Below are 23,041 nucleotides of genomic sequence, written 5' to 3'. Positions count from 1 at the left end.
ATTTGCTAAACATTACCGAGACATAATGGGAGGCAAACAAGCAGAATACACATCCACAGCAGCCATTATGCCTTGAGTGGGTATTATGGAACATGCTATAGATCAATTGGAAAATCTGTAGCCTCTCCATTTTATAGCACAGGCACTTTCTATCCAAAGGCAACAGGACTATGAATAAAAAGCATTAGAATCTGAAGTAATGCACAAGTCATTCCAGGAGTGTCAGCATCACTGCTCCAAGTGCTTGCATTATTTATGTGACCTGGGTGATCCTAATGGCATGTACTATCATACAGCCCAGGACTCTCTTTATTACCATAAATAATGTACAACAATGAAAAGGAAAGACTTGAAAGAGCTCGTACTATAATGAAACTTACTTCTGCAACAGTGCCAACAAATTCTACCGCTGTAGTGCTATACAACTGGTACTTCAACAGGACCTTGTCACCTGCGAAAGATAAGACACAGTTGGAGAACTACATAGGTGAACCAATATATGGCTATAGGGAACCTTTGTGAGCCCTACTAATAGCCCATCATCTATTCATTCCCAGGACGGTGACTGTGACGAGGGGACATCCTCTGCGTCTGGAGGAAAGAAGGTTTGTACACAAACATAGAAGAGGATTCTTTACGGTAAGAGCAGTGAGACTATGGAACTCTCTGCCTGAGGAGGTGGTGATGGGGAGTACAATAAAGGAATTCAAGAGGGGCCTGGATGTATTTCTGGAGTGTAATAATATTACAGGCTATAGCTACTAGAGAGATATCGTTGATCCAGGGATTTATTCTGATTGCCTGACTGGAGTCGGGAAGGAATTTTTATTCCCCTAAAGTGAGGAAATTGGCTTCAACCTCACAGGGGTTTTTTGCCTTCCTCTGGATCAACTTGCAGGATAACAGGCCGAACTGGATGGACAAATGTCTTTTTTCGGCCTTATGTACTATGTTACATGAATAGTACTGCTGCCACTGACCAGGACTAATTTGTGTCTATTCACCCCTGTTCCCCCACTGCACAACCGCAAATATCGGCCATGGAATACATTCTGTGCACTTCTCCTGTAGTCCTCTCCATCATATGCGCATGCTCATGCGTCGTCTCAATGTATTCTGTGGCTGGTTTCTGGGTGCACAGCGGGAGAACAGGGGGCGAGTATGAAAACACAAATTACTGATTTGCAGCAAGCAACAGATTAAAGATCCGACATGCGACGTACTAGTACGTCACATTTCGGGAAGGGTAAAGATGCAACCGGGTGCCTGCAATTTCACACACAGACACCCGGACCTAATGTCTGCGACCGGCAGTAATGTCAATTGTGGACTTTTAACTGCTCAGATGCCATGGTCAAAAGATACCACGGCATCTGGAGGCGCAAAAAAAAAAAAAAAACGCGGCGCTTCTGGGTGTGCTCTGGCTCCCCATGGCAAACATCGGGGGATTAGGATGCAGTGTACAAAAGCTTCTGTCCTCCTGAGTGACAAGAGGCTGCCACACATTACTTCCTATGGAGCCCCTACCTGTAGCTAATGCATAGGATTCTATGAGAATAGCAATATGATGAGTGCTTGTTATAGTTCCTTATGGGAAGCATACAAATAAATACAGTTTTTTAAAAATGTGTGTGTATATATATATATATATATATATATATATATATATATATATATATATATATATATATATATATATATTTTTTTTATTTTTATTTATTTTTTTCCTTCAAATTAACTCCCCTTTCCCCAAAATGAAAATACACATTATGGGCATCAGCAGGTGCGAAAACACCCCTACTATTAGGCCCCTTTCCCACTAGCGAGTTTTCTGTGCGGGTGCGATGCGTGACGTGAACGCATAGCACCAGCACTGAATCCTGACCCATTCATTTCAATGGGTCTATGTACATGAGCGTTTTTTTTTCACGCATCAGTTCTGCGTTATATATTCTGCGTTGGAAAAACGCAACATGTTCTACATTCTGCCTTTTTCACGCAGCCCTGTCCCCATGGAAGTGAATTGGGCTTCAGCGAAAAACGCATTTTTTATCATGCGCGTGAAAAACGCATCAAAACTCATTGCACCCGCGCGGAAAAAAACTGAACGCAATCGCAGACAAAACTGACTGAACTTGCTTGCAAAATGGTGCGAGGTTTACTGAACGCACCCTGAATCAATCCGTCAGGCTCGTGGGAAGGAGGCCTTAAAGGGAACCCGTCATCAACTTTATGCTGACCTCACTGAAGGCAGCCTAAAATAATGACAGAAATGCTGATTTCAGCGGTGTTTCACTCATGAGCTAAAAGTAAGTGGTTGCTGAGAACCATCATCATAACCATTGCAGCCCAGGCCTGGAAGAGAGTCAAACCTACCTGAGAAGAGTCCTGGTTATTCATGAATTCCTGCTCTCCCGCCCATCTGCTGATGATTGGCAGTTCTCTCCTAGAGAGAGAAAGGTAGATGCCTGTCAGTCATCAGCAGGTGGGCGAGGAGAGAAGGAATTCAGGAATAACCAGGACTCTTTTCAGGTGGCCGTGACTCTTTTCTAGGCCCAGTCTGCAATGGTTATGATGTTGGTTCTCGGCAACCACTTACTTTTAACTTATAAATGACAGACCGCTGAAATCAAATCACCTGTCTCTACTTTATTCTGCCGTTAGTATGAACACCATAAAGTTGATGACCGGTTCCCTTTAAAGGGAACCTGTCACCTCCAACAAACATCCCAAGTTGGCAGCAGTACCCGAGAGTAGCCAGCAGCATGTTTGTAACGATCATTTTCTTCCTGCAGGCAGATGAAGCAGAAGCTGTAAAAACGTTCTTTAATCCCCTGCCGGGGCGCTTCTCCACACATGCTTGAAGTCAAGCTGGCAGCGGCTTCCTTGTTTTAAGTCACGGTAACCACGCCCCCTTTCCTGCCCCTTCGCTGTGACTGACAGCCGGCAGTTCGGCAAAGCCAGCCGGACTGTCGTGCATAAGCGCCGTCAGTCACAGCGAAGGGGCAGAGAAGGGGGCTTGGTTACCGTGACCTAAAGCAAGGAGGCCGCTGCCCGCTTGACTTCAAGCATGTGTAGAGAAGCGCCCCGGCAGGGGATTAAAGAACGTTTTTACAGCTTCTGCTTCATCTGCCTGCAGGAAGAAAATGATCGTTACAAACATTCTGCTGGCTACTCTCAGGTACTGCTGAAGTTACCGGGCTCACTGCTGGGCGGAAACCTCTGCCTGACAGCCCTATGGAGTGCCAATTCGTTACCGGAACTCCAGAAAATGCCTTTGTCCTGCGCGATTCAGCACAGCACAAAAGGAGAGTATCGGAGCGTGAACTACTCAGATGCTCAAGTCAGGGGGGCTGCCTGGGTGAAAATGGGGGTATGTCCGGGTTCAGCTCTGAACCCGGACAATCCCTTTAACCTACACGACTTATCACAACTTTACACCTACTAGATGGCCGAAGAAATAGTATCCACCAAAATCATCCATTAGGCTGGGCATACACAGTGACCTTTGGATGCCTTTAAGTTGTGACAGAATTGACCATGACGAGACCTTACTTTTTCTTTGTGGGGAAACAAACTCGTGGACAAACTTGCAACCACCAGGAAGTTTGACCAGGTGGAAAGGTGCCTGTGATCTTATGTTCTATTGAGGCTATATCTAGATTATGCAGTAAAGTACCCACAAAACACAGTCCTGAGCACAGCAGGTCTCACCCTTCAGGTAACATTACAGCCTTTCACTGCATGTGTGTACAATCACTTACCAGGAAATAGGGAGGGTCTTCCTTCTAAAATACCAGGCACTTCCAATACTAAATATCCACCACGTTTCTGTAAGCAAACGCCACTAAGGCTTAAATCTTTTATTTCTATCTCATTGTGGATATCCTCAAGCCAAAGTAAAGTTGACATTTTCTTTCGATAATTTGACAGTGTAAGCAACTGCATAAAAAAAAAAATCCAAAAAACAAAATCAATCTAATTCAATATAGCAAATGTATTAGTTTCAATGTGTCAAAAGAGTTCGAAGGGGCTGTCCGAAATATAGTTACATGCTAAATGGCTAAACTAATGGGATGTTTGATAACCCACTGTATAAAATGTACCCAAAGAAAGAACCAGTAGCATATTAACCACCTCCCGACCGCCTAACACACCGATGTGTCCAGGAGGTGGTTGATTTACTCCTCCTGGACGCATCGGCGCGTCATCTCGCGATACCCGAGATTTCCTGCGAACGCGCGCGCGCTCACAGGAACAGAAGGTAAGCGAGTGGATCTCCAGCCTGCCAGCGGCGATCGCTCGCTGGCAGGCTGGAGATGTGATTTTTTTTAACCCCTAACAGGTATATTAGACACTGTTTTGATAACAGCGTCTAATATACCTGCTACCTGGTCCTCTGGTGGTCCCTTTTGTTTGGATCGACCACCAGAGGACACAGGTAGCTCAGTAAAGTCGCACCAAACACCACACTACACTACACCCCCCCCCCCCTGTCACTTATTAACCCTTTAGAAACCCCTGATCACCCATGATCACCCCCATATAAACTCCCTGATCACCCCCCTGTCATTGATCACCCCCCTGTCAGGCTCCGTTCAGACGTCCGTATGATTTTTACGGATCCACGGATCGGATCCGCAAAACACATACGGACGTCTGAATGGAGCCTTACAGGGGGGTGATCAATGACAGGCGGGTGATCACCCATATAGATTCCCTGATCACCCCCTGTCATTGATCACCCCCCTGTAAGGCTCCATTCAGACGTCCGTATGATTTTTACGGATCCATGGATAGGATCCGCAAAACACATGCGGACGTCTGAATGGAGCCTTACAGGAGGGTGATCAATGACAGGCGGGTGATCACCCATATACACTCCCTGATCACCCCCTGTCATTGATCACCCCCCTGTAAGGCTCCATTTAGACGTCCGTATGATTTTTACGGATCCATGGATACATGGATCGGATCCGCAAAACACATGCGGACGTCTGAATGGAGCCTTACAGGGGGGTGATCAATGACAGGCGGGTGATCACCCATATACACTCCCTGATCACCCTCTGTCATTGATCACCCCCCTGTAAGGCTCCATTCAGACGTCCGCATGTGTTTTGCGGATCCGATCCATGGATCCGTAAAAATCATACGGACGTCTGAATGGAGCCTTACAGGGGGGGTGATCAATGACAGGGGGGTGATCAGGGAGTCTATATGGGTGATCACCCCCCTGTCATTGATCACCCCCCCCTGTAAGGCTCCATTCAGACATTTTTTTGGCCCAAGTTAGCGGAAATATATATTTTTTTTGTTTGTTTTTTCTTACAAAGTCTCATATTCCACTAACTTGTGTCAAAAAATAAAATCTCACATCAACTCACCATACCCCTCACGGAATCCAAATGCGTAAACATTTTTAGACATTTATATTCCAGACTTCTTCTCACGCTTTAGGGCCCCTAAAAAGCCAGGGCAGTATAAATACCCTACATGTGACCCTATTTCGGAAAGAAGACACCCCAAGGTATTCCGTGAGGGGCATATTGAGTCCATGAAAGATTGAAATTTTTGTCCTAAGTTAGCGGAAAGTGAGACTTTGTGAGGAAAAAAAAAAAAAAAAAAAAAATTCCCGCTAACTTTTGCAAAAAAATTCTATGAACTCGCCAGGCCCCTCATTGAATACCTTGGGGTGTCTTCTTTCCAAAGTGGGGTCACATGTGGGGTATTTATACTGCCCTGGCTTTTTAGGGGCCCGAAAGTGTGAGAAGAAGTCTGGGATCCAAATGTCTAAAAATGCCCTCCTAAAAGGAATTTGGGCACATCTGGTATCGCCGTACTCAGGAGAAGTTGGGGAATGTGTTTTGGGGTGTCATTTTACATATACCCATGCTGGGTGAGAAAAATATCTTGGTCAAATGCCAACTTTGTATAAAAAAAATGGGAAAAGTTGTCTTTTGCCAAGATATTTCTCTCACCCAGCATGGGTATATGTAAAATGACACCCCAAAACACATTCCCCAACTTCTCCTGAGTACGGCGATACCAGATGTGTGACACTTTTTTGCAGCCAAGGTGGGCAAAGGGGCACATATTCCAAAGTGCACCTTTCGGATTTCACAGGCCATTTTTTACAGATTTTGATTGCAAGGTACTTCTTACACATTTGGGCCCCTAAATTGCCAGGGCAGTATAACTACGCCACAAGTGACCCCATTTTGGAAAGAAGACACCCCAAGGTATTCCGTGAGGGGCACGGCGAGTTCCTAGAATTTTTTATTTTTTGTCACAAGTTAGCGGAAAATGATGATTTTTCTTTTTTTTTTCTTTTTTCCTTACAAAGTCCCATCAGCGAATACCTTAGAGTGTGTACTTTCCGAAATGGGGTCATTTGTGGGGTTTTTCTACTGTTTGGGCATTGTAGAACCTCAGGAAACATGACTGCTCAGAAAGTCAGAGCTGCTTCAAAAAGCCGAAATTCACATTTTTGTACCATAGTTTGTAAACGCTATAACTTTTACCCCAACCATTTTTTTTTTTTGCCCAAACATTTTTTTTTTATCAAAGACATGTAGAACAATAAATTTAGCGAAAAATTTATATATGGATGTCGTTTTTTTTGTTGCAAAATTTTACAGCTGAAAGTGAAAAATGTCATTTTTTTGCAAAAAAATCATTAAATTTCGATTAATAACAAAAAAAGTAAAAATGTCAGCAGCAATGAAATACCACCAAATGAAAGCTCTATTAGTGAGAAGAAAAGGAGGCAAAATTCATTTAGGTGGTAAGTTGCATGACCGAGCGATAAACGGTGAAAGTAGTGTAGTGCAGAAGTGTAAAAAGTGGCCTGGTCATGAAGGGGGTTTTAGCTAGCGGGGTTGAAGTGGTTAATGAATGCTTCTGAAAACCAGCATGGCAAGATCTTGATACAAACTTTATGTAAAGAAGTAGTCAAGGCAAAGTGGAAATGCAACACTAAAATAACCTGCTCCTTAAAGGGGTATTCCATTTTGTTTGTTTATATAATAGAAAATCACACCATTTTCTAGTATACCGTACATTTAAAATTCTGCATACATACCTTTCTTATCTTATTTAACCCTTATATGCAGGGAGTCACATCACACATGAGAGGGTCACATGACAGATACAATGTTTAGTCCTATTCGCCTCTCTTATAGGACTAAAACAGACCTTACTTTATTTTTTATTTTTATTTTTTGGGGGGGGGGGGGGGGGGGGGGGAGACGACGACTACTGCATGGAAATAAAACATCAGCAAGCAAAAACACCATTACCCAAGAGCATCAGAGCAGATTTAGTAATGTTGTGCTAAAGATAGACACGATAAAACTAGACAAGTAGGCATAAACTATGCTACATTTATTACAGTGGTGCACCTTGCAGGATAAATACATAGATTGCACCAAAGACAGTCAGGTCCATAAATATTGGGACATTCACACAATTCTAACATTTTTGGCTCTATACACCACCACAATGGATTTGAAATAATACAAACAAGATGTGCTTTAACTGCAGACTGTCAGCTTTAATTTGAGGGTATTTACATCCAAATCAGGTGAACGGTGTAGGAATTACAACAGTTTGCATATGTGCCTCCCACTTGTTAAGGGACCAAAAGTAAATGGGACAATTGGCTTCTCAGCTGTTCCATGGCCATAGAAACATAGAATGTGTCGGCAGATAAGAACCATTTGGCCCATCTAGTCTGCCCAGTATATCTGAATCCTATGAATAGTCCCTGGCCCTATCTTATATGAAGGATAGCCTTATGCCTATCCCATGCATGCTTAAACTCCTTCACTGTATTTGCCGCTACCACTTCTGCAGGAAGGCTATTCCATGCATCCACTACTCTCTCAGTAAAGTAATACTTCCTTATATTACTTTTAAACCTTTGCCCCTCTAATTTAAAACTGTGTCCTCTTGTGGTAGTTTTTCTTCTTTTAAATATGCTCTCCTCCTTTACCGAGTTGATTCCCTTTATGTATTTAAAAGTTTCTATCATATCCCCTCGGTCTCTTCTTTCTTCCAAGCTATACATATTAAGGTCTTTTAATCTTTCCTGGTAAGTTTTATCCTGCAATCCATGGACCAGTTTAGTAGCTCTTCTCTGAACTCTCTCTAGAGTATCTATATCCTTCTGGAGATATGGCCTCCAGTACTGCGCACAATACTCCAAGTGAGGTCTTACCAGTGTTCTGTACAGCGGCATAAGCACTTCACTCTTTCTACTGCTTATACCTCTCCCTATACATCCAAGCATTCTGCTGGCATTTCGTGCTGCTTTATTACATTGTCTTCCCACCTTTAAGTCTTCTGAAATAATTACTCCTAAATCCCTTTCCTCAGATACTGAGGTCAGGACTGTGTCAAATATTCTATATTCTGCCCTTGGGTTTTTACGCCCCAGGTGCATTATCTTGCACTTATCCACATTAAATTTCAGTTGCCAGAGTTCTGACCATTCTTCTAGTTTTCCTAAATCTTTTTCCATTTGGCGTTTCCCTCCAGGAACATCAACCCTGTTACATATCTTTGTGTCATCAGCAAAAAGACAAACCTTACCATCGAGGCCTTTTGCAATATCACTTATGAAGATATTAAACAAAATTGGTCCCAGTACAGATCCCTGTGGAATCCCACTGGTAACATGACCTTGTTTTGAATGTTCTCCATTGACTACAACCCTCTGTTGTCTGTCACTCAGCCACTGCCTAATCCACTCAACAATATGGGAGTCCATGCTCAATGACTGCAGTTTATTGATAAGTCTTCTATGTGGGACAGTGTCAAAAGCATTACTAAAATCTAGATATGCGATGTCTACTGCACCTCCACCGTCTATTATTTTAGTCACCCAGTCAAAAAAATCTATAAGATTTGTTTGACATGATCTCCCTGAAGTAAACCCATGCTGTTTTTCATCTTGCAATCCATGGGATTTTAGATGTTCCACAATCCTATCCTTTAATAGGGTTTCCATTAATTTGCCTACTATTGATGTCAGACTCACTGGTCTATAGTTGCTCGATTCCTCCTTACTACCTTTCTTGTGAATGGGCACGACATTTGCCAATTTCCAATCTTCCGGGACGACTCCTGTTACTAATGATTGGTTAAATAAATCTGTTAACGGTTTTGCCAGCTCACCACTAAGCTCTTTTAATAATTTTGGGTGTATCTCATCAGGCCCCTGTGACATATTTGTCTTCACGTTTTTGAGGCTCACCAATGGCCAGGTGTGTGTTATTCCCTCATTATCCCAATTACAATGAGCAGATAAAAGGTCCAGAGTTCATTTCAAGTGTGCTATTTGCATTTGGAATCTGTTGCTGTCAACTCTCAAGATGAGATCCAAAGAGCTGTCACTATCAGTGAAGCAAGCCATCATTAGACTGAAAAAACAACCCATCAGAGAGATAGCAAAGACATTAGGCGTGGCCAAAACAACTGTTTAGAACATACTTAAAATGAAGGAACGCACCGGTGAGCTCAGCAACACCAAAAGACCCGGAAGACCACGGAAAACAACTGTGGTGGATGACCGAAGAATTCTTTCCCTGGTGAAGAAAACACCCTTCACAACAGTTGGCCACATCAAGAACACTCTCCAGGAGGTAGGTGTATGTGTGTCTAAGTCAACAATCAAGAGAAGACTTCACCAGAGTAAATACAGAGGGTTCACCACAAGATGTAAACCATTGGTGAGCCTCAAAAACAGGAAGATCAGATTAGAGTTTGCCAAACGACATCTAAAAAAGCCTTCACAGTTCTGGAACAACATCCTATGGACAGATGAGACCAAGATCAACTTGTACGAGAGTGATGGGAAGAGAAGAGTATGGAGAAGGAAAGGAACTGCTCCTGATCCCAAGCATACCACCTCATCAGTGAAGCATGGTGGTGGTAGTGTCATGGCGTGGGCATGTATGGCTGCCAATGGAACCGGTTCTCTTGTATTTATTGATAATGTGACTGCTGACAAAAGCAGCAGGATGAATTCTAAAGTGTTGCGGGCAATATTATCTGCTTATATTCAGCCAAATGCTTCAGAACTCATTGGACGGCGCTTCACAGTGCAGATGGACAATGACCCAAGGCATACTGCAAAAGCAACCAAACTGTTTTTTAAGGAAAGGAAGTGGAATGTTATGCAATGGCCACGTCAATCACCTGACCTGAATCCGATTGAGCATGCATTTCACTTGCTGAAGACAAAACTGAAGGGAAAATTCCCCAAGATCAAGCAAGACCTGAAGATAGTTGCAGTAGAGGCCTGGCAGAGGATCACCAGGGATGAAACCCAGTGTCTAGCGATGTCTATGCATTCCAGACTTCAGGCTGTAATTGACTGCAAAGGATTTGCAACCAAGTATTAAAAACTGAAAGTTTGATTTATGATTAGTATTATGTCCCTTAACAAGTGGGAGGCACATACGCAAACTGCTGTAATTCCTACACCGTTCATCTGATTTGGATGTAAATACCCTCAAATTAAAGCACATCTTGTTTGTTTCATTTCACATCCATTGTGGTGGTGTATGGAGACAAAAATGTTAGAATTGTGTTAATGTCCCAATATTTATGGACCTGATTGTAGAAAGGACAACATTAATAAGTCTGTTTTTAGCCACCCTCATTCTTTCTACACACTGTTTAGAACTACAAAGAAATGGAAAACAAATGTCTAAGATAGATGTGTCACACAATACTTTTTGGTGAAGTTTGTTGAATCTGGTAAATTTTTCCAATATTTAAAAAACTACAAAGCCATTCATACTTACTTCTCCAATACAAGGTTCAATTGCCAGTACATTCATATTCTGCTCCACACATGTCTTAAGTCTTGCAGGTACCGGGTACATTGGAATAAAACTTGGAAGCTGCCTTCTAGATGGTCTAGAATATTTAACAGGGAGGTTAACTACCAATACCCTCAAAGTATTAATGATGAATTAGTTTTAAAAAAATATATATATATATGTTTTGCCGCTAATTTGTTCATGTCATTCTTGTACCAAAAAACTAGAAAAAAAATAATAATGACACATAACATCGAAATTTAGGCCCAAGCACTCAACTGTATTTGGTGGTGCCAGAATTCAGTGGAGTCAGACATGCTGAAGACTGAAGCATGCTCAACTGCATGTTGTAGATCAAGCAGGTTCTCCCTTAAGAGGCAAAGAACTTAGATCTTCTTAAGAAAAGCTTGAGCAAAGCAGTCTGCATTATTCTTCACCATAATTGTGGGCCAAAGCTTCATAACAGCCACATATAGAAAACTGTCAGTATCCACAATTACATTCAAATACTTGCCTTTTAGATGGTGCAGACAGGACTACTTGAATATTATGGTTTTGTTCTAATTCTTTAACATTTGTCTTGTCCTTGGAAGAAAACTCCTTAGGTGGAAGCAATAAGAACTCTTCCTCACTTTGAACAGTGGCTTCAATGTAGCGTCCAATTACGAAATCTTGGAAACAAAGTAACACGAGTTCTTTGCAGCGGCCTGGGTTTCTGAAAGAAACAAAATAACATTTACTGATAATTGGATTTTCCAGAACCTATCACAGGGCTAAAATTGAGAGGATCGCCCCACCGCGACAGGAAACCTACGGAATATAATGTTGAGACTGGCCACATACTTCTGTGTTTTACAGAGCTTGATAGGTACAGTGTAAGTTAGTAAATACTTATAAGACACAATAAAAAAAATTCTGCTACACCCTGAAAGAAAGCTATATGGAAAATAAACATGTAAAGGGGAGAAATATGGAAGTGTACTGTAATAGGTTTCGGAAAATCAAATTACTGGTAAGTGTAAAAAGACATCCTCCAGGTCCTAGCATAGATGGCATCAAGTGAAAGGCGCATACATGGAGTGTTTGCTGGTACCCTGTGAAAGTAGAGCTGGACACTTAAGAAGGACCCAAGAGCTGAGATTGTAATTACTCTTTGGCCTCATGCACACAAACGTAATTTCTCTCCGTGTCCGTTTTTTTTGCGGACCGTATACGGAACCATTATTCATATTAAAAAAAAACACGGAAGTTACTCTGTGTGCATTCTGTTTCAGTATTTCCGTTCCGCAAAAAAATATAACATGTCCGTATTACAGACAAGGATAGTACTGTTCTATTAGGGGCCAGCTGTTCCGTTTCGCTAAATACGGAATGCACACAGATGTCATCTATATTTTTAAAGATCCATTTTGTTAGGACCGCAAAATACATACAGTCGTGTGCATGAGGCCTTATCCAGATAAACCAGGCCCTCTTACTACTAACTAGGTCTTCCCAGAGCTTTTTTTAGTACTGTTGGAAAAACAGACATCATGAAAAAAGCATAAGCCCCTATCTCAGTGATGTCGAACCTTTTAGAGGCCGAGTGCCCAAACTGCAACCCAAAACCCACTTGTTTATCGTAAAGTGCCAACACGGCAATTTAACTTGAATACTATAGTTCAATATAGTATACAGTATATTCCATGTACTTTATCATTTAGCTATAATAGCCTGCCTACATTCAGTACCCTGCCTGTGCTGTTCATAGTGCGCCCTGCGCTCATGAATGGCAGGAAAGGTCTAAGGCATATTGGTACACCATAGACTTTTTTCACAGTGCCGCATCACTGCCCTATCTGCATCTACCCCATTTTCTTGGATTAAGAGAATAAAATAGATTTATATTCTTGTTTCCCCTGTAGTAAAAAGGCCTGTCTCTGGTTTCCTGCATAATGCTACAATTTCCTTGAACACGGATCTGTCTACGATACTCTACCCTTGACTCACTGGATGACAACTCAAAGTCCTTATTTTGTCAGAGCCTATACCGCATATCAGGGCTGAAGAGGAAAAACAATGCATTTCTGCGAACGCCAATATCTACTCTGCCTCGGACATCAAAAGGTCTTTAATTTTTGCCCCCTTAACGGTTGATGTACGCAACTGTTTGGCTGTCCGATGCGGACATTTAAAATCCACTGGTGGGAGACATTTCTGGATGTTTGAGAACAATGTCCAGCAAGGTATGTACTTTCATGGGGGTTGACCTTAACTTATTGTGACTGATAAACAATCCTAACTTTGACAGAAAAGAGATACTTCCTTTCTGCAGGCTCCTACTGAAACTGATACTATCAAGAAGCCATCAAGATAAGATATGGAGAGGATATTGTTTTTCTAATATGAGCCAGGATCTTGGATACTATCATTGTGAACAACCTTGGAACCATAAAGATTGCAAACAGGAAAGACTGAAAGTGGTGATGGTACAACCCCGTTCCTCCTGAATTCTTACCGTAGTTCAACATTGCATACACCGACCAGGCGCCACCACTCCAGTGCCATTTATCTCTATTACTCAAAATAAACAGGCAGGTAATGTGAGGATATAGGTGCTGCAACATATAGGTTTGTTGTGTCTGTCTGCTTTATGAACTAGGAATGCTTCCGGCGCACACAGTACATCAAACCATAGCGCCCCCCACACCTCCATTCACTTGATGGAGGCCAAAAGAGTGTATATATCTGTATCTTCAAAAAATAAAACCAGATAAATGATGCCAAATAAAACATACACACATAGCATGCTGTATTTAGTTGGGTGGATTGGTGAGAACTTGTAAGCAAAGATGTAAAGTACCTTGCTTCGCAATTGACTGCAATGAAGATCTTTTCTCCAGGGTGAATCTCCAATGCCTCATTATTGCTAGAGTTTGAAGACCCACACACTTCCTCTTTGCTTACATCCAAGTCATTTGATCCATTGTAAATAGGGAGAGTTCCTGGTTTCAAATGCCCATTAAATGTTGTTAGGTGGCTGTCTACCACTGGTAGTCCATGCATAGGACTCATTAAAGAATCACTGCTGGGAGAATTTAGTATACTTGAGGGTCTTGTTTTGAAAAGAGCACCAGAACCAGCCATGCAATTCAAATGGTAACCAGGAGTTACCAAGGGCATATGATACAAGCTAGCATTCATGAAAACAGGAAGCACATTAGGTCTCTCATTTAGGATACAACTGGCTGCATTACACATGGATGATGAAGGACTGGATGATTCTGAAATCTGTGATGAACTACTACTCAAATCTGATTTAGCAGCAGACATTACAAACTTGAATTTGTTCTGTTTCTCCAAACCTGCTACTTTGCAAGCGACCAATGAATGAACATCATTTCCTTTATTCCTAGAAAAATAAAAAAGATTATTAGTTAAATCTCTTATATATATATATAAAAATGAGTTTCTGTCTGTCTGGATGACTGTCTGTTCTTTATGCGCAACCAAACGACTGAACAGATCTTCACCAACTTTAGCACACAGGTACATCAGGTGTCCAGGAAGGTTTTAGACCAGCTCTCTAGGACGTACTGTTCCTGAGATATTCCCAAAAAATGACCTGCATTAGCCAATACAAGCCTGCAAGTCTTTCTCTTCAAAATCCAACTGCCATAAACACAGTTTTAGGGAGAATTCACACGAACGTGTTTTTCTTGTGTCCATTCCGCGTCCGTTCCACAATTTTTCCGGACAATGCATGGGCCCATTCATTTCTATGGGTCCTCGAAAATTGTGGAATGCCTTTTATTCTCATCCGTGTGCTGTCCGTTCCGTGTGTCCGTTCCTTTTATTTTAGAACATGACCTATACTTGGCCGCAAATCGCGATCCGTGGCCCCATAGAAAGTCATTGGGACCGTGAAAAACAGATGGCACACAGAAATACATCCGTATGTCATCCGTTTTTTGCGGACCCCTGTACTGTCGGATTTGAGAATTACATTGAAATCGAAATGCGATTAATATAACTTAAAGTAATCGCATTGCGATTTCAACTTACAGCTGGGTTTCTAATGGGTCAGCTTGCTAGAATTAATGAAGTTTAACGAATATAGAATATAGCAGTGCCAAGTTGAAATCACAATGCTATTACTTCAAGTTATATTAATAGCATTGCGATTTTAACTTTGCTATATTCCATATTCGTTAATAACTTTGTTAATTCTAGCAAGCTGACAAATTAGAAACACAGCTCTAAGTTGAAATCGCAATGCGATTAATATAACTTGAAGTAATTGCATTGCGATTTCAACTTGGACCTGGTTTACTATGGTTGGCTTGGTAGAATTAGCGAAGATGAGGAATATGATGAATGTATTCGTCATATTCCTCAAAATGAAGATAACAAAATATTCTCCATCTTTGTTTTAGCTCCATATTCATCAACTTCGCTAATTCTAGCAATCAAATAGGAAAGTTGACAGCTGATTATATTACTTTGCTTTTTTTAAATAAATAGAATAATTACAATACTTGATAATTGAAAGGGGTTGGACATTTAAATTTGTCAATTTTACCCCTTCCGTTTTTTTTTTTGCGGACCGTGAAAAACGGATGACACATGGAAGCACCACGTACGTATTATACGGACTTATGGAACGGAAAGATAACTGAAGACATACGGAACCTGATTTACGGACCGCAAAACCAACACGGTCGAGTGAATGCTCCCTTACTTCAGGTTTCCATAACAAGCCAGCCATTTTTCTTCACTGCTGTAGGCCAGCTTTAGCAAGGGCTACAGGACAATAAGTCGCACGACACATAGGGCACAACTATGCTGCTACATGCATCCATCTTGGATGGATTTTTTGCGACTGTCGTGTCGCAGTCTCAGCATGTTGTAGTGCGACACCATAGCCTATCATTATAAAAGTTGTTGAGACAAAATGCTGCGCGACACGTCGTCGTGTAGCCCTAGCATTAAAGGGAAAGGGTGCTGTGGATGTCACTGTTAAAAGGCGCAGGGCACTGTGGAGGTTACTGTTAAAGGGGCCAGCACTATCGAGGTCACTGTAAAAGGGGCGGGCGCTGTGGAGGTCACTGTTAAAGGGGTATTCTCATCTTGCTACTTTATCCTCAATTGCTGCCAGCTAGCTGTTCACTTGCTGGTTTTCTGCTGCTAAGGCTGGGCGGGCTTAGGCAGCTAGAGTAAAAGGCCGGCCACACCTCCTTATGACATCACACTGAGAACTCAATCCTTGCTTGCTAGTTCATGTGAAGAGTATGACTCATCAGTCTGGCAGCCTGCAGTGTCTGTGAGGCCACTCCCCCTGCTGGGGAATCAGAGAGCCATGTGAAGTGAGCTCAGTGTACAGTAACACGTGGCTCTTCTTCAGTTTTACACACAAAATCTCTGATCTTTTACAAACCCATTCTGTGCATCAAAAACTATAATTCCATATTATACATTAGCTCAAAAGCTTGACCAACCCCCACCCACCAGCACTGATGCAGATTTGTCTCTATTACAGCTGTACTCTAGTTGTGTATAAACCTTACACTATCTATCTTTATAGATGCATATACAGCTCAGCTACAGGTGTCTTCTCCAGTCCCCCTAACATCACTTTGGCTGAATGGCTTCCTATACAGCTCTGCTACATCTTTATTCTACTCCCCCACTAGCACTGTGTCTGAAAAGCTTCATATACAGCTCTGCTACATCTGTCTGTTTATCTCTTCAACCAGCACTGTGTCAGAACAGCCGGATATACAGCACTGCTACATCTGTTTCTCTCTTCCACCAGCATTGATGCTGACCCGCAACATATACAGCTCTGCTACATCAGGTTCTCTCTTCCACCAGCATTGATGCTGACCCGCAACATATACAGCTCTGCTACATCAGGTTCTCTCTTCCACCAGCATTGATGCTGACCCGAAACATATACAGCTCTGCTACATCTGTTTCTCTCTTCCACCAGCATTGATGCTGACCCGAAACATATACAGCTCTGCTATATCTGTCTATTCCCTTCCCCACTAGAACTATGGCTGAACAGCAGAATATTCAGCTCTGCTACATCAATCAGCCCCCAAGTGCCTCAAACAGCCCCCCATCAGCCTCAAATAGCCCCCCCCCCAAGTGACTCCATCTGCCCCCCCAAGTGGCTTTATCTGCCCCCCCCAAGTGCCTCCATCTGCCCCCCATCATTAGTGGAATTGGTGGTGCATGTAAAAAAAATACTCACCCCTTCTGAAATCCCGGTCCTCCGCTGGCTCTCCAACAATGTCCGGACTCTTCTCTTTCTCCCATGAACTGTTCGGACGGCCTCGCATGGGCGGCTCCCAGACGCTATAGATAGATTCTGCGCATGCGCGGCCGCCCGAAAGAGCTGCCGACGTGCGCGTTCACAATTTCTTCCACAGGCCGGCCGCAGGATTGCAGACGCTGCAGTGCGCAGGCACGGCCCATGGATGCGGCCGGCGAGATGTGGCCGTATCCATGGGAAGAACAAATAAACACTGCAAAGAGATAGAAGACATTTTCATGGCAATGGTAGGATATTTTTTATGAAATGTATGGCAAGAAGTGTTCAATGGGGGGAAAGGATTTAAAATAACCCCGATTGATAAGATGAGAATACCCGTTTAAGGCAGCAGGGTACTGTTAGGTCACTGTTAAGGCAACGGGGTACTGTGGAGGTGACTTAAGGGGGCGGACAGTCACCTCCACAGCGTTTTGGTGTCCGCCTGGCGGTGCGGAGCCGAACGGATCCGTCCCGACTTACACTGTAAGTCAATGGGGACGGATCCGTATACATTGACACAATATTGGTGCAATTGTTAACGGATCCGTTCCCATTGACTTTCAATGTAAAGTCAGGAGTCCCTATTAATATACCATCGGATCTCAGTTTTCTCCAATCCGATGGTATATTTTAACTTGAAGCGTCCCCATCACCATGGGAACGCCTCTATGTTAGAATATACCATCGGATTTGAGTTAGATCGTGAAAACTCAGATCCGACAGTATATTCTAACACAGAGGCATTCCCATAGTGATGGGGACGCTTCAAGTTAGAATATACCAATGCTTTTAATACTGCGGAGGGAGGGGTGGGGGGCTGCAATGGCCACCAATGCTTTTTTACTGGGGAGGGAAGGGGGGGCCGCACTGGCCACCAATGCTTTTAATACTGGGGAGGGAGGGGGGTCTGGCCCCCGATCAGGGGGCTGAGATCCGCACAATTAACCCCTCAGGTGCGGCACCTGAGGGGGTAATTGTGCGGATCACAGCCCCCTGTAAGAGATCGGGTGCTGCCAGGCAGAAGGGGGCAGTTATGTACACAGTTCTTAGTATATTCTAAGAACTCAGATCGGAAAAAGCTGTTATGCAGACGGATCCGCACTGAACGGATACCATCGTTTGCATTTATAGGTGCGGATCCGTCTGTGCAGATACCAGACGGATCCGCACCTAGCGCAGGTGTGAAAGTAGCCTAATAAATACGCTATACGCTATCTGATCAATAGAGTCCGCAATATTCGCTATGCTGTAGATTTTAAATATATGGTGAAATTCCAGATTAATTCCCAGATGAACTATCAGGTGGCATATCAGATAGAATATCGAATAAAAATCGAATGGGGGATTTTTATTCAATATTCCATCTGATAGTTCATCTGGGAATTCATCTGGAATTTCACCTTATATTTTAAATCTACAGCATAGCGAATATTGTGCACTTAGCAACTTATTTTATATACTTATTTTATATATTTTAGATATTTTATTGTGTATTACGTACGACTCGTATTTTATCAGTATATATGATTGTATTTTTTTTATTTAAAAGAGGAAAATGTTTTTTAACACATAGGCTGTTATTGTCACTACGGTATATTTAGCAATTTACCAAAAACCGCATATGTACCCGAAAAAACGCAGCAAAGACGCATTACTACCGCAATACCGCATTATAGAGAAAAAAGCTATGCAAGATTTACCATCTCACTCTTTACCCATGTTTTATGCATTTCCCTAATTTGATGGGATCCGCCCTAGCAATCAACAGACAGGTATATAAGAACTTGTACTCTCTAACATGAATAAACCCAGAGGAAGAAATGGGGATCTATTTCGAAACGCATCTGGGATCTATAGTTTATTCATAAAGAGTCCGAAACTTCAAGCATGGACATGCACTGTTGAAAGACACCGATGAAAATATCATCTTGAAAGTATGAATGAAGATTTACAAGTGATCGAATTTGATATCGGCAATATCTGAAACTTCGAGTTCAGTGAAAAAAAAAATATCAAAGATTTATTTCAACTTCAAGCTTGCGATTTTTCAACTTGCGATTTCTTGAGCCTGTATTACATATTATATGAAATAAAATGTAACAGCTCGTTTCGCGAATAGGAGCGATCCATCGGAGCTCCGATCTATGCTATCAGCAAGCAACTACATCTTGCCGTCTATACCTGAGGTAAGCGCCTTGATAAGTGGGACGCCACAAGCAAGCGCACTACTAAACAGTGAGTACTCAACAAGTTGTATTATAAGATTGATTGCCACAAACTATATCAAATAGGATTTACCAGTATACTGGGACTTAGAGTGCCGGTCTATTTCTATATACATTATTCATTTACTTTGAAGGGGTGATTTAATATAGACCTCAGCACCTATCTGTGATTATAGAGGGTGAGCCGTCCTACCGCTAAACTTCATATCAGTCTGGCAATGATATCTGAAACTTAATTCCAAAATATTCCTCATTCTGCACACTCCCTCATGATATGCAATAAGTGCGCTCTCTCGTGTCCACAGCGAGGACAGCAGTCTTCAGGAAATTAATTTCAATATACCTTGCAGTATTTACTTACTGTATGGAAATTGTCAGAGATTTACTCTGTCCCTGCTTGATCACTCCTAAATTAGTCATCCTGGAAACCTCCAAACCTCCTTTGTTCATCATCAAAACAGCAGAATGCTGACTGCCTGTATCCTCATGATCAGGTAAAGTTCTGCAAAAAAACAGTAGAAAATAGCTCTTATGATGTAATGAACTGTACTGTTACACAAATCGCCTATCATACATACTAGATCTGGTGGACTCCAATCCATCAGTAATTAAAGCAGCACAACACGCCCCACCTCAAGAAATGCAACAGTCCATCCAACAAAGTCAGATCACACCTGCCACTAGAAGATCCTTGTAAAGTCCAGAAGACATCAGCAAATCTCCAAATTTATTGTGGCATAAATACTTAAAAAAAAAAAAAAGTGTGACAGTTTGGAAAGCTTAAGAAAGGCTTCAGTTGAAGTAATGCTGCTTATTTTTGTGATTTTGTATACCAGAATAAGGCTGGACTCATGCACATATACCAGATGTATTAGCCGTCCACGTTACTTGTGTGTGTCGCTGCCCGACCATGGCTTTAACTGCTCCAAACTCAAAGCACCATAGATCAATATGATGATGTGAGTTTGGGACAGTTAAAACTATGGCTGGTTTGTAACACACATGAGCAACACAGCCAGTATACACTTGTGTTAATTCAGCCTAAATTTTGAAGGATATCCTGACCTGCACTTAGTGCCCTGTGTTTGATGCCTGTAGAGAACCCGGCAATCCACAGCATTAGAAAGGAAATCTATGGTACTCCAGAATAGTCTTTGCAGTTTGAACTTAAAAGGGTTGCGTCATCTCATACATTTTGGGCATATCGCTTGGATATGTCCCCAATGTAGGATAGGTACAGGTCCCATCTCTAGGATCCACACCTCTCTCTAAAACAAAGTATGCAAAGAGAAGGCGAGTGTATCGCACATGCAAGGCTGCCATCCATTCAATTCTTTGGGAGTGCTGAAAATAGCTAAATGGAGCCCTTGGCTATTTTCGGAAGTCCCATAGAAATTAATGGAAATCTCACAGTGCAAGCGCGGCCACCACTCTATTCACTTCTATGGGGCTGACGGTATGCCACTAATGTACGAGAGAACACAACCCCTTTAAGCTTTATTAAGCATATCCAGGTGAGAGTATATACATATTTTGTGGCCGAGCTGCAATACCAAGCACAGCCACTATGCAATGTAGGACACTGTGCTTGGAGAGATGCCTGGAGCCGAAAACACTACACAAAGCTCTGGGGAGTGCAGCGGCTCCCGGACCCATGCTGATCTGATCATGATGACCTATAATGAGGAACGGTCATCATTATATTTAACAGGATAACACCTTTGTCACTGTCTGTCACTGTGGTGATGTCGGTCAGTAGTTTCAGAGTACTGTTGCTGTAAAGGTCACAGCATGCCCTAGCGCTGCGAGAGAGATGAGTCTGATGCTGCACGCTGACCCTGCCTTTGGTCAATTACTTTCTTTCCTGTTGAACATAGGAAAGAAAACTGCCAACCATCATCCGAGGCAGCAGCATGTGGCTTCAGACTCATCTTCCTTGCGGCGCTGACACATGCTGTGAGGTTCAGCATGTCAGTACTCAAACTACTGAATGCCTTCAATGAGGGCAGCATTCAGGAACTGACAGGTTGCCTTTAAAATGAATCCCCTATGGCAGGATTTTAGTTCTACTTTATATAAGACGGCTCGATACAGCCAGGAACTACGGAGCACATGTGTCTCAACGTTTGGTGCTGGCTCCTTACTTACTGTTTTTATTTTTTTAACGTTCACTGTCTGGCCAATATTATATTGTAAAAAAAAAAAGAAAAAGCTTTTGGAATTGTCTAATTGGCTGGCAAACACATTTTTTCCAGCAGGTGTAATGATGATCATCTGATAAATCTCGACATACACGTTTTGCTGTGATGTGACTGCAAATGACCATTTTCATCATTTCTGTGTGTAATCCCAGTTACATCAAATTGTTAAAGCATTCAGAACAAGAATCGGTATTTTACATTTCTTTACCCATTTCTATTAGTTGGGGCCATGCAAAGTGCTCTCCACACATAACACGACTGGTTACTTTCTACTGCTACTGCATTAACCAGGTCATTTCGCTGGGGTTTGTAGCCTTCTGGAAGTCTTACAGCATCCATTGTGAAGAATATACCGTCATCAATTACCCCACTCATCCCATAGAAAGCAGAGATTTTCACCTGAACAACCAAAAGAAAACACAAAAGAAATTAGATATGAAAAATGTACAAGTTTCTTAACATGTAAAAAAATAAATAAATAAATCATCAATCTGGCATGCAAGCCATTCAGATGAATACCAAGTGGCACCTCTCGATTTTTGGAGGTGATGTTAAAGGGCCAGGTTCCTGCAGACATCTCACCTTCAAGCAGAGGGCGGGGCTGGCAGAAGAAGCAGGAGGAGCAAGGTTGCACACACTGGCCTTGGCCCGCCCTCGGTGCTCTTAAATGCTCATCTGCATATGGACTAAATGTACATTTTCTCCTGAATGAAGGAACTGATCGCTAAGTGAAAACTATTGTTACATTCGGCTGTGCTATCAATACATTGTGCATGGTATAACAGTGAATTTCCTGGGGACAGACTCATAGTAACAGTTTCTAAGTCCATCCAGTTCAGCCTGTTATCCTGCAAGTTGATCCAGAGGAAGGCAAAACTCCTGTGAGGTAGAAGCCAATTTTCCTAATTTTAGGAGAAACCATTCCTCCAATCAGGCAATCAGAATAACTACCCATCTTTAGTAACTATAGCCTGTAATATTATTACACTCCAGAAATACATCCAAGCCCCAACTCTTTTAGCGAATTCACCATCACCACCTCCTCAGGTAGAGAGTAGTCTCATAGTCTCACTGCTCTTACCGTAAAGAATCCTCTTGTAAGGCTACTTTCACACTAGCGTTCGGGGCTCCGCTTGTGAGTTCCGTTTGAAGGCTCTCAGAAAGGGGCCCGAACGCATCCGTACGGCCCCAATGCGTTCTGAGTGGATGCGGAACCGCTCAGAATGCCTCAATCTGGCACAGTTTGGCCTCCGCTCCGCCCAGCAGGTGGACACCTGAACGCTGCAAGCAGCATTCGGGTGTCCGCCTGGCTGTGCGGAGGCAAACGGATCCGTCCAGACTTACAATGTAAGTCAATGGGGACGAATCCGTTTGAAGTTGACACAATATGGCTCAATTTCAAACGGATCCGTCCCCCATTGACTTTCAATGTAAAGTCTGGACGGATCAGTCTCAGCAACTTTCACACTTCAGAGACCTCTGTAC

The 23,041-nt window shown here is 42.5% G+C and overlaps 1 protein-coding gene across 1 annotated transcript in view; it reads right to left on the bottom strand.

Moving 5' to 3' along the window:
- MOV10L1 (Mov10 like RISC complex RNA helicase 1) overlaps positions 1 to 23,041 on the bottom strand; it is a 165,024-nt gene that overhangs the window by 79,974 nt on the left and 62,009 nt on the right. The window contains exons 9-16 of the mRNA XM_044277185.1: positions 21,765 to 21,955; positions 19,717 to 19,857; positions 14,120 to 14,223; positions 13,675 to 13,816; positions 11,347 to 11,547; positions 10,815 to 10,929; positions 3,765 to 3,942; positions 381 to 451 (exon numbers count right to left, since the gene is read on the bottom strand). Coding sequence (XP_044133120.1) covers positions 381 to 451; positions 3,765 to 3,942; positions 10,815 to 10,929; positions 11,347 to 11,547; positions 13,675 to 13,816; positions 14,120 to 14,223; positions 19,717 to 19,857; positions 21,765 to 21,955 — 1,143 coding nt within the window. The remainder of the gene's footprint in view (positions 1 to 380; positions 452 to 3,764; positions 3,943 to 10,814; positions 10,930 to 11,346; positions 11,548 to 13,674; positions 13,817 to 14,119; positions 14,224 to 19,716; positions 19,858 to 21,764; positions 21,956 to 23,041) is intronic.

Source organism: Bufo gargarizans, chromosome 2, assembly GCF_014858855.1.
Source record: "Bufo gargarizans isolate SCDJY-AF-19 chromosome 2, ASM1485885v1, whole genome shotgun sequence".
Lineage (NCBI taxonomy): Eukaryota > Metazoa > Chordata > Amphibia > Anura > Bufonidae > Bufo > Bufo gargarizans.
This window is presented reverse-complemented; position numbering and strand designations above follow the sequence as displayed.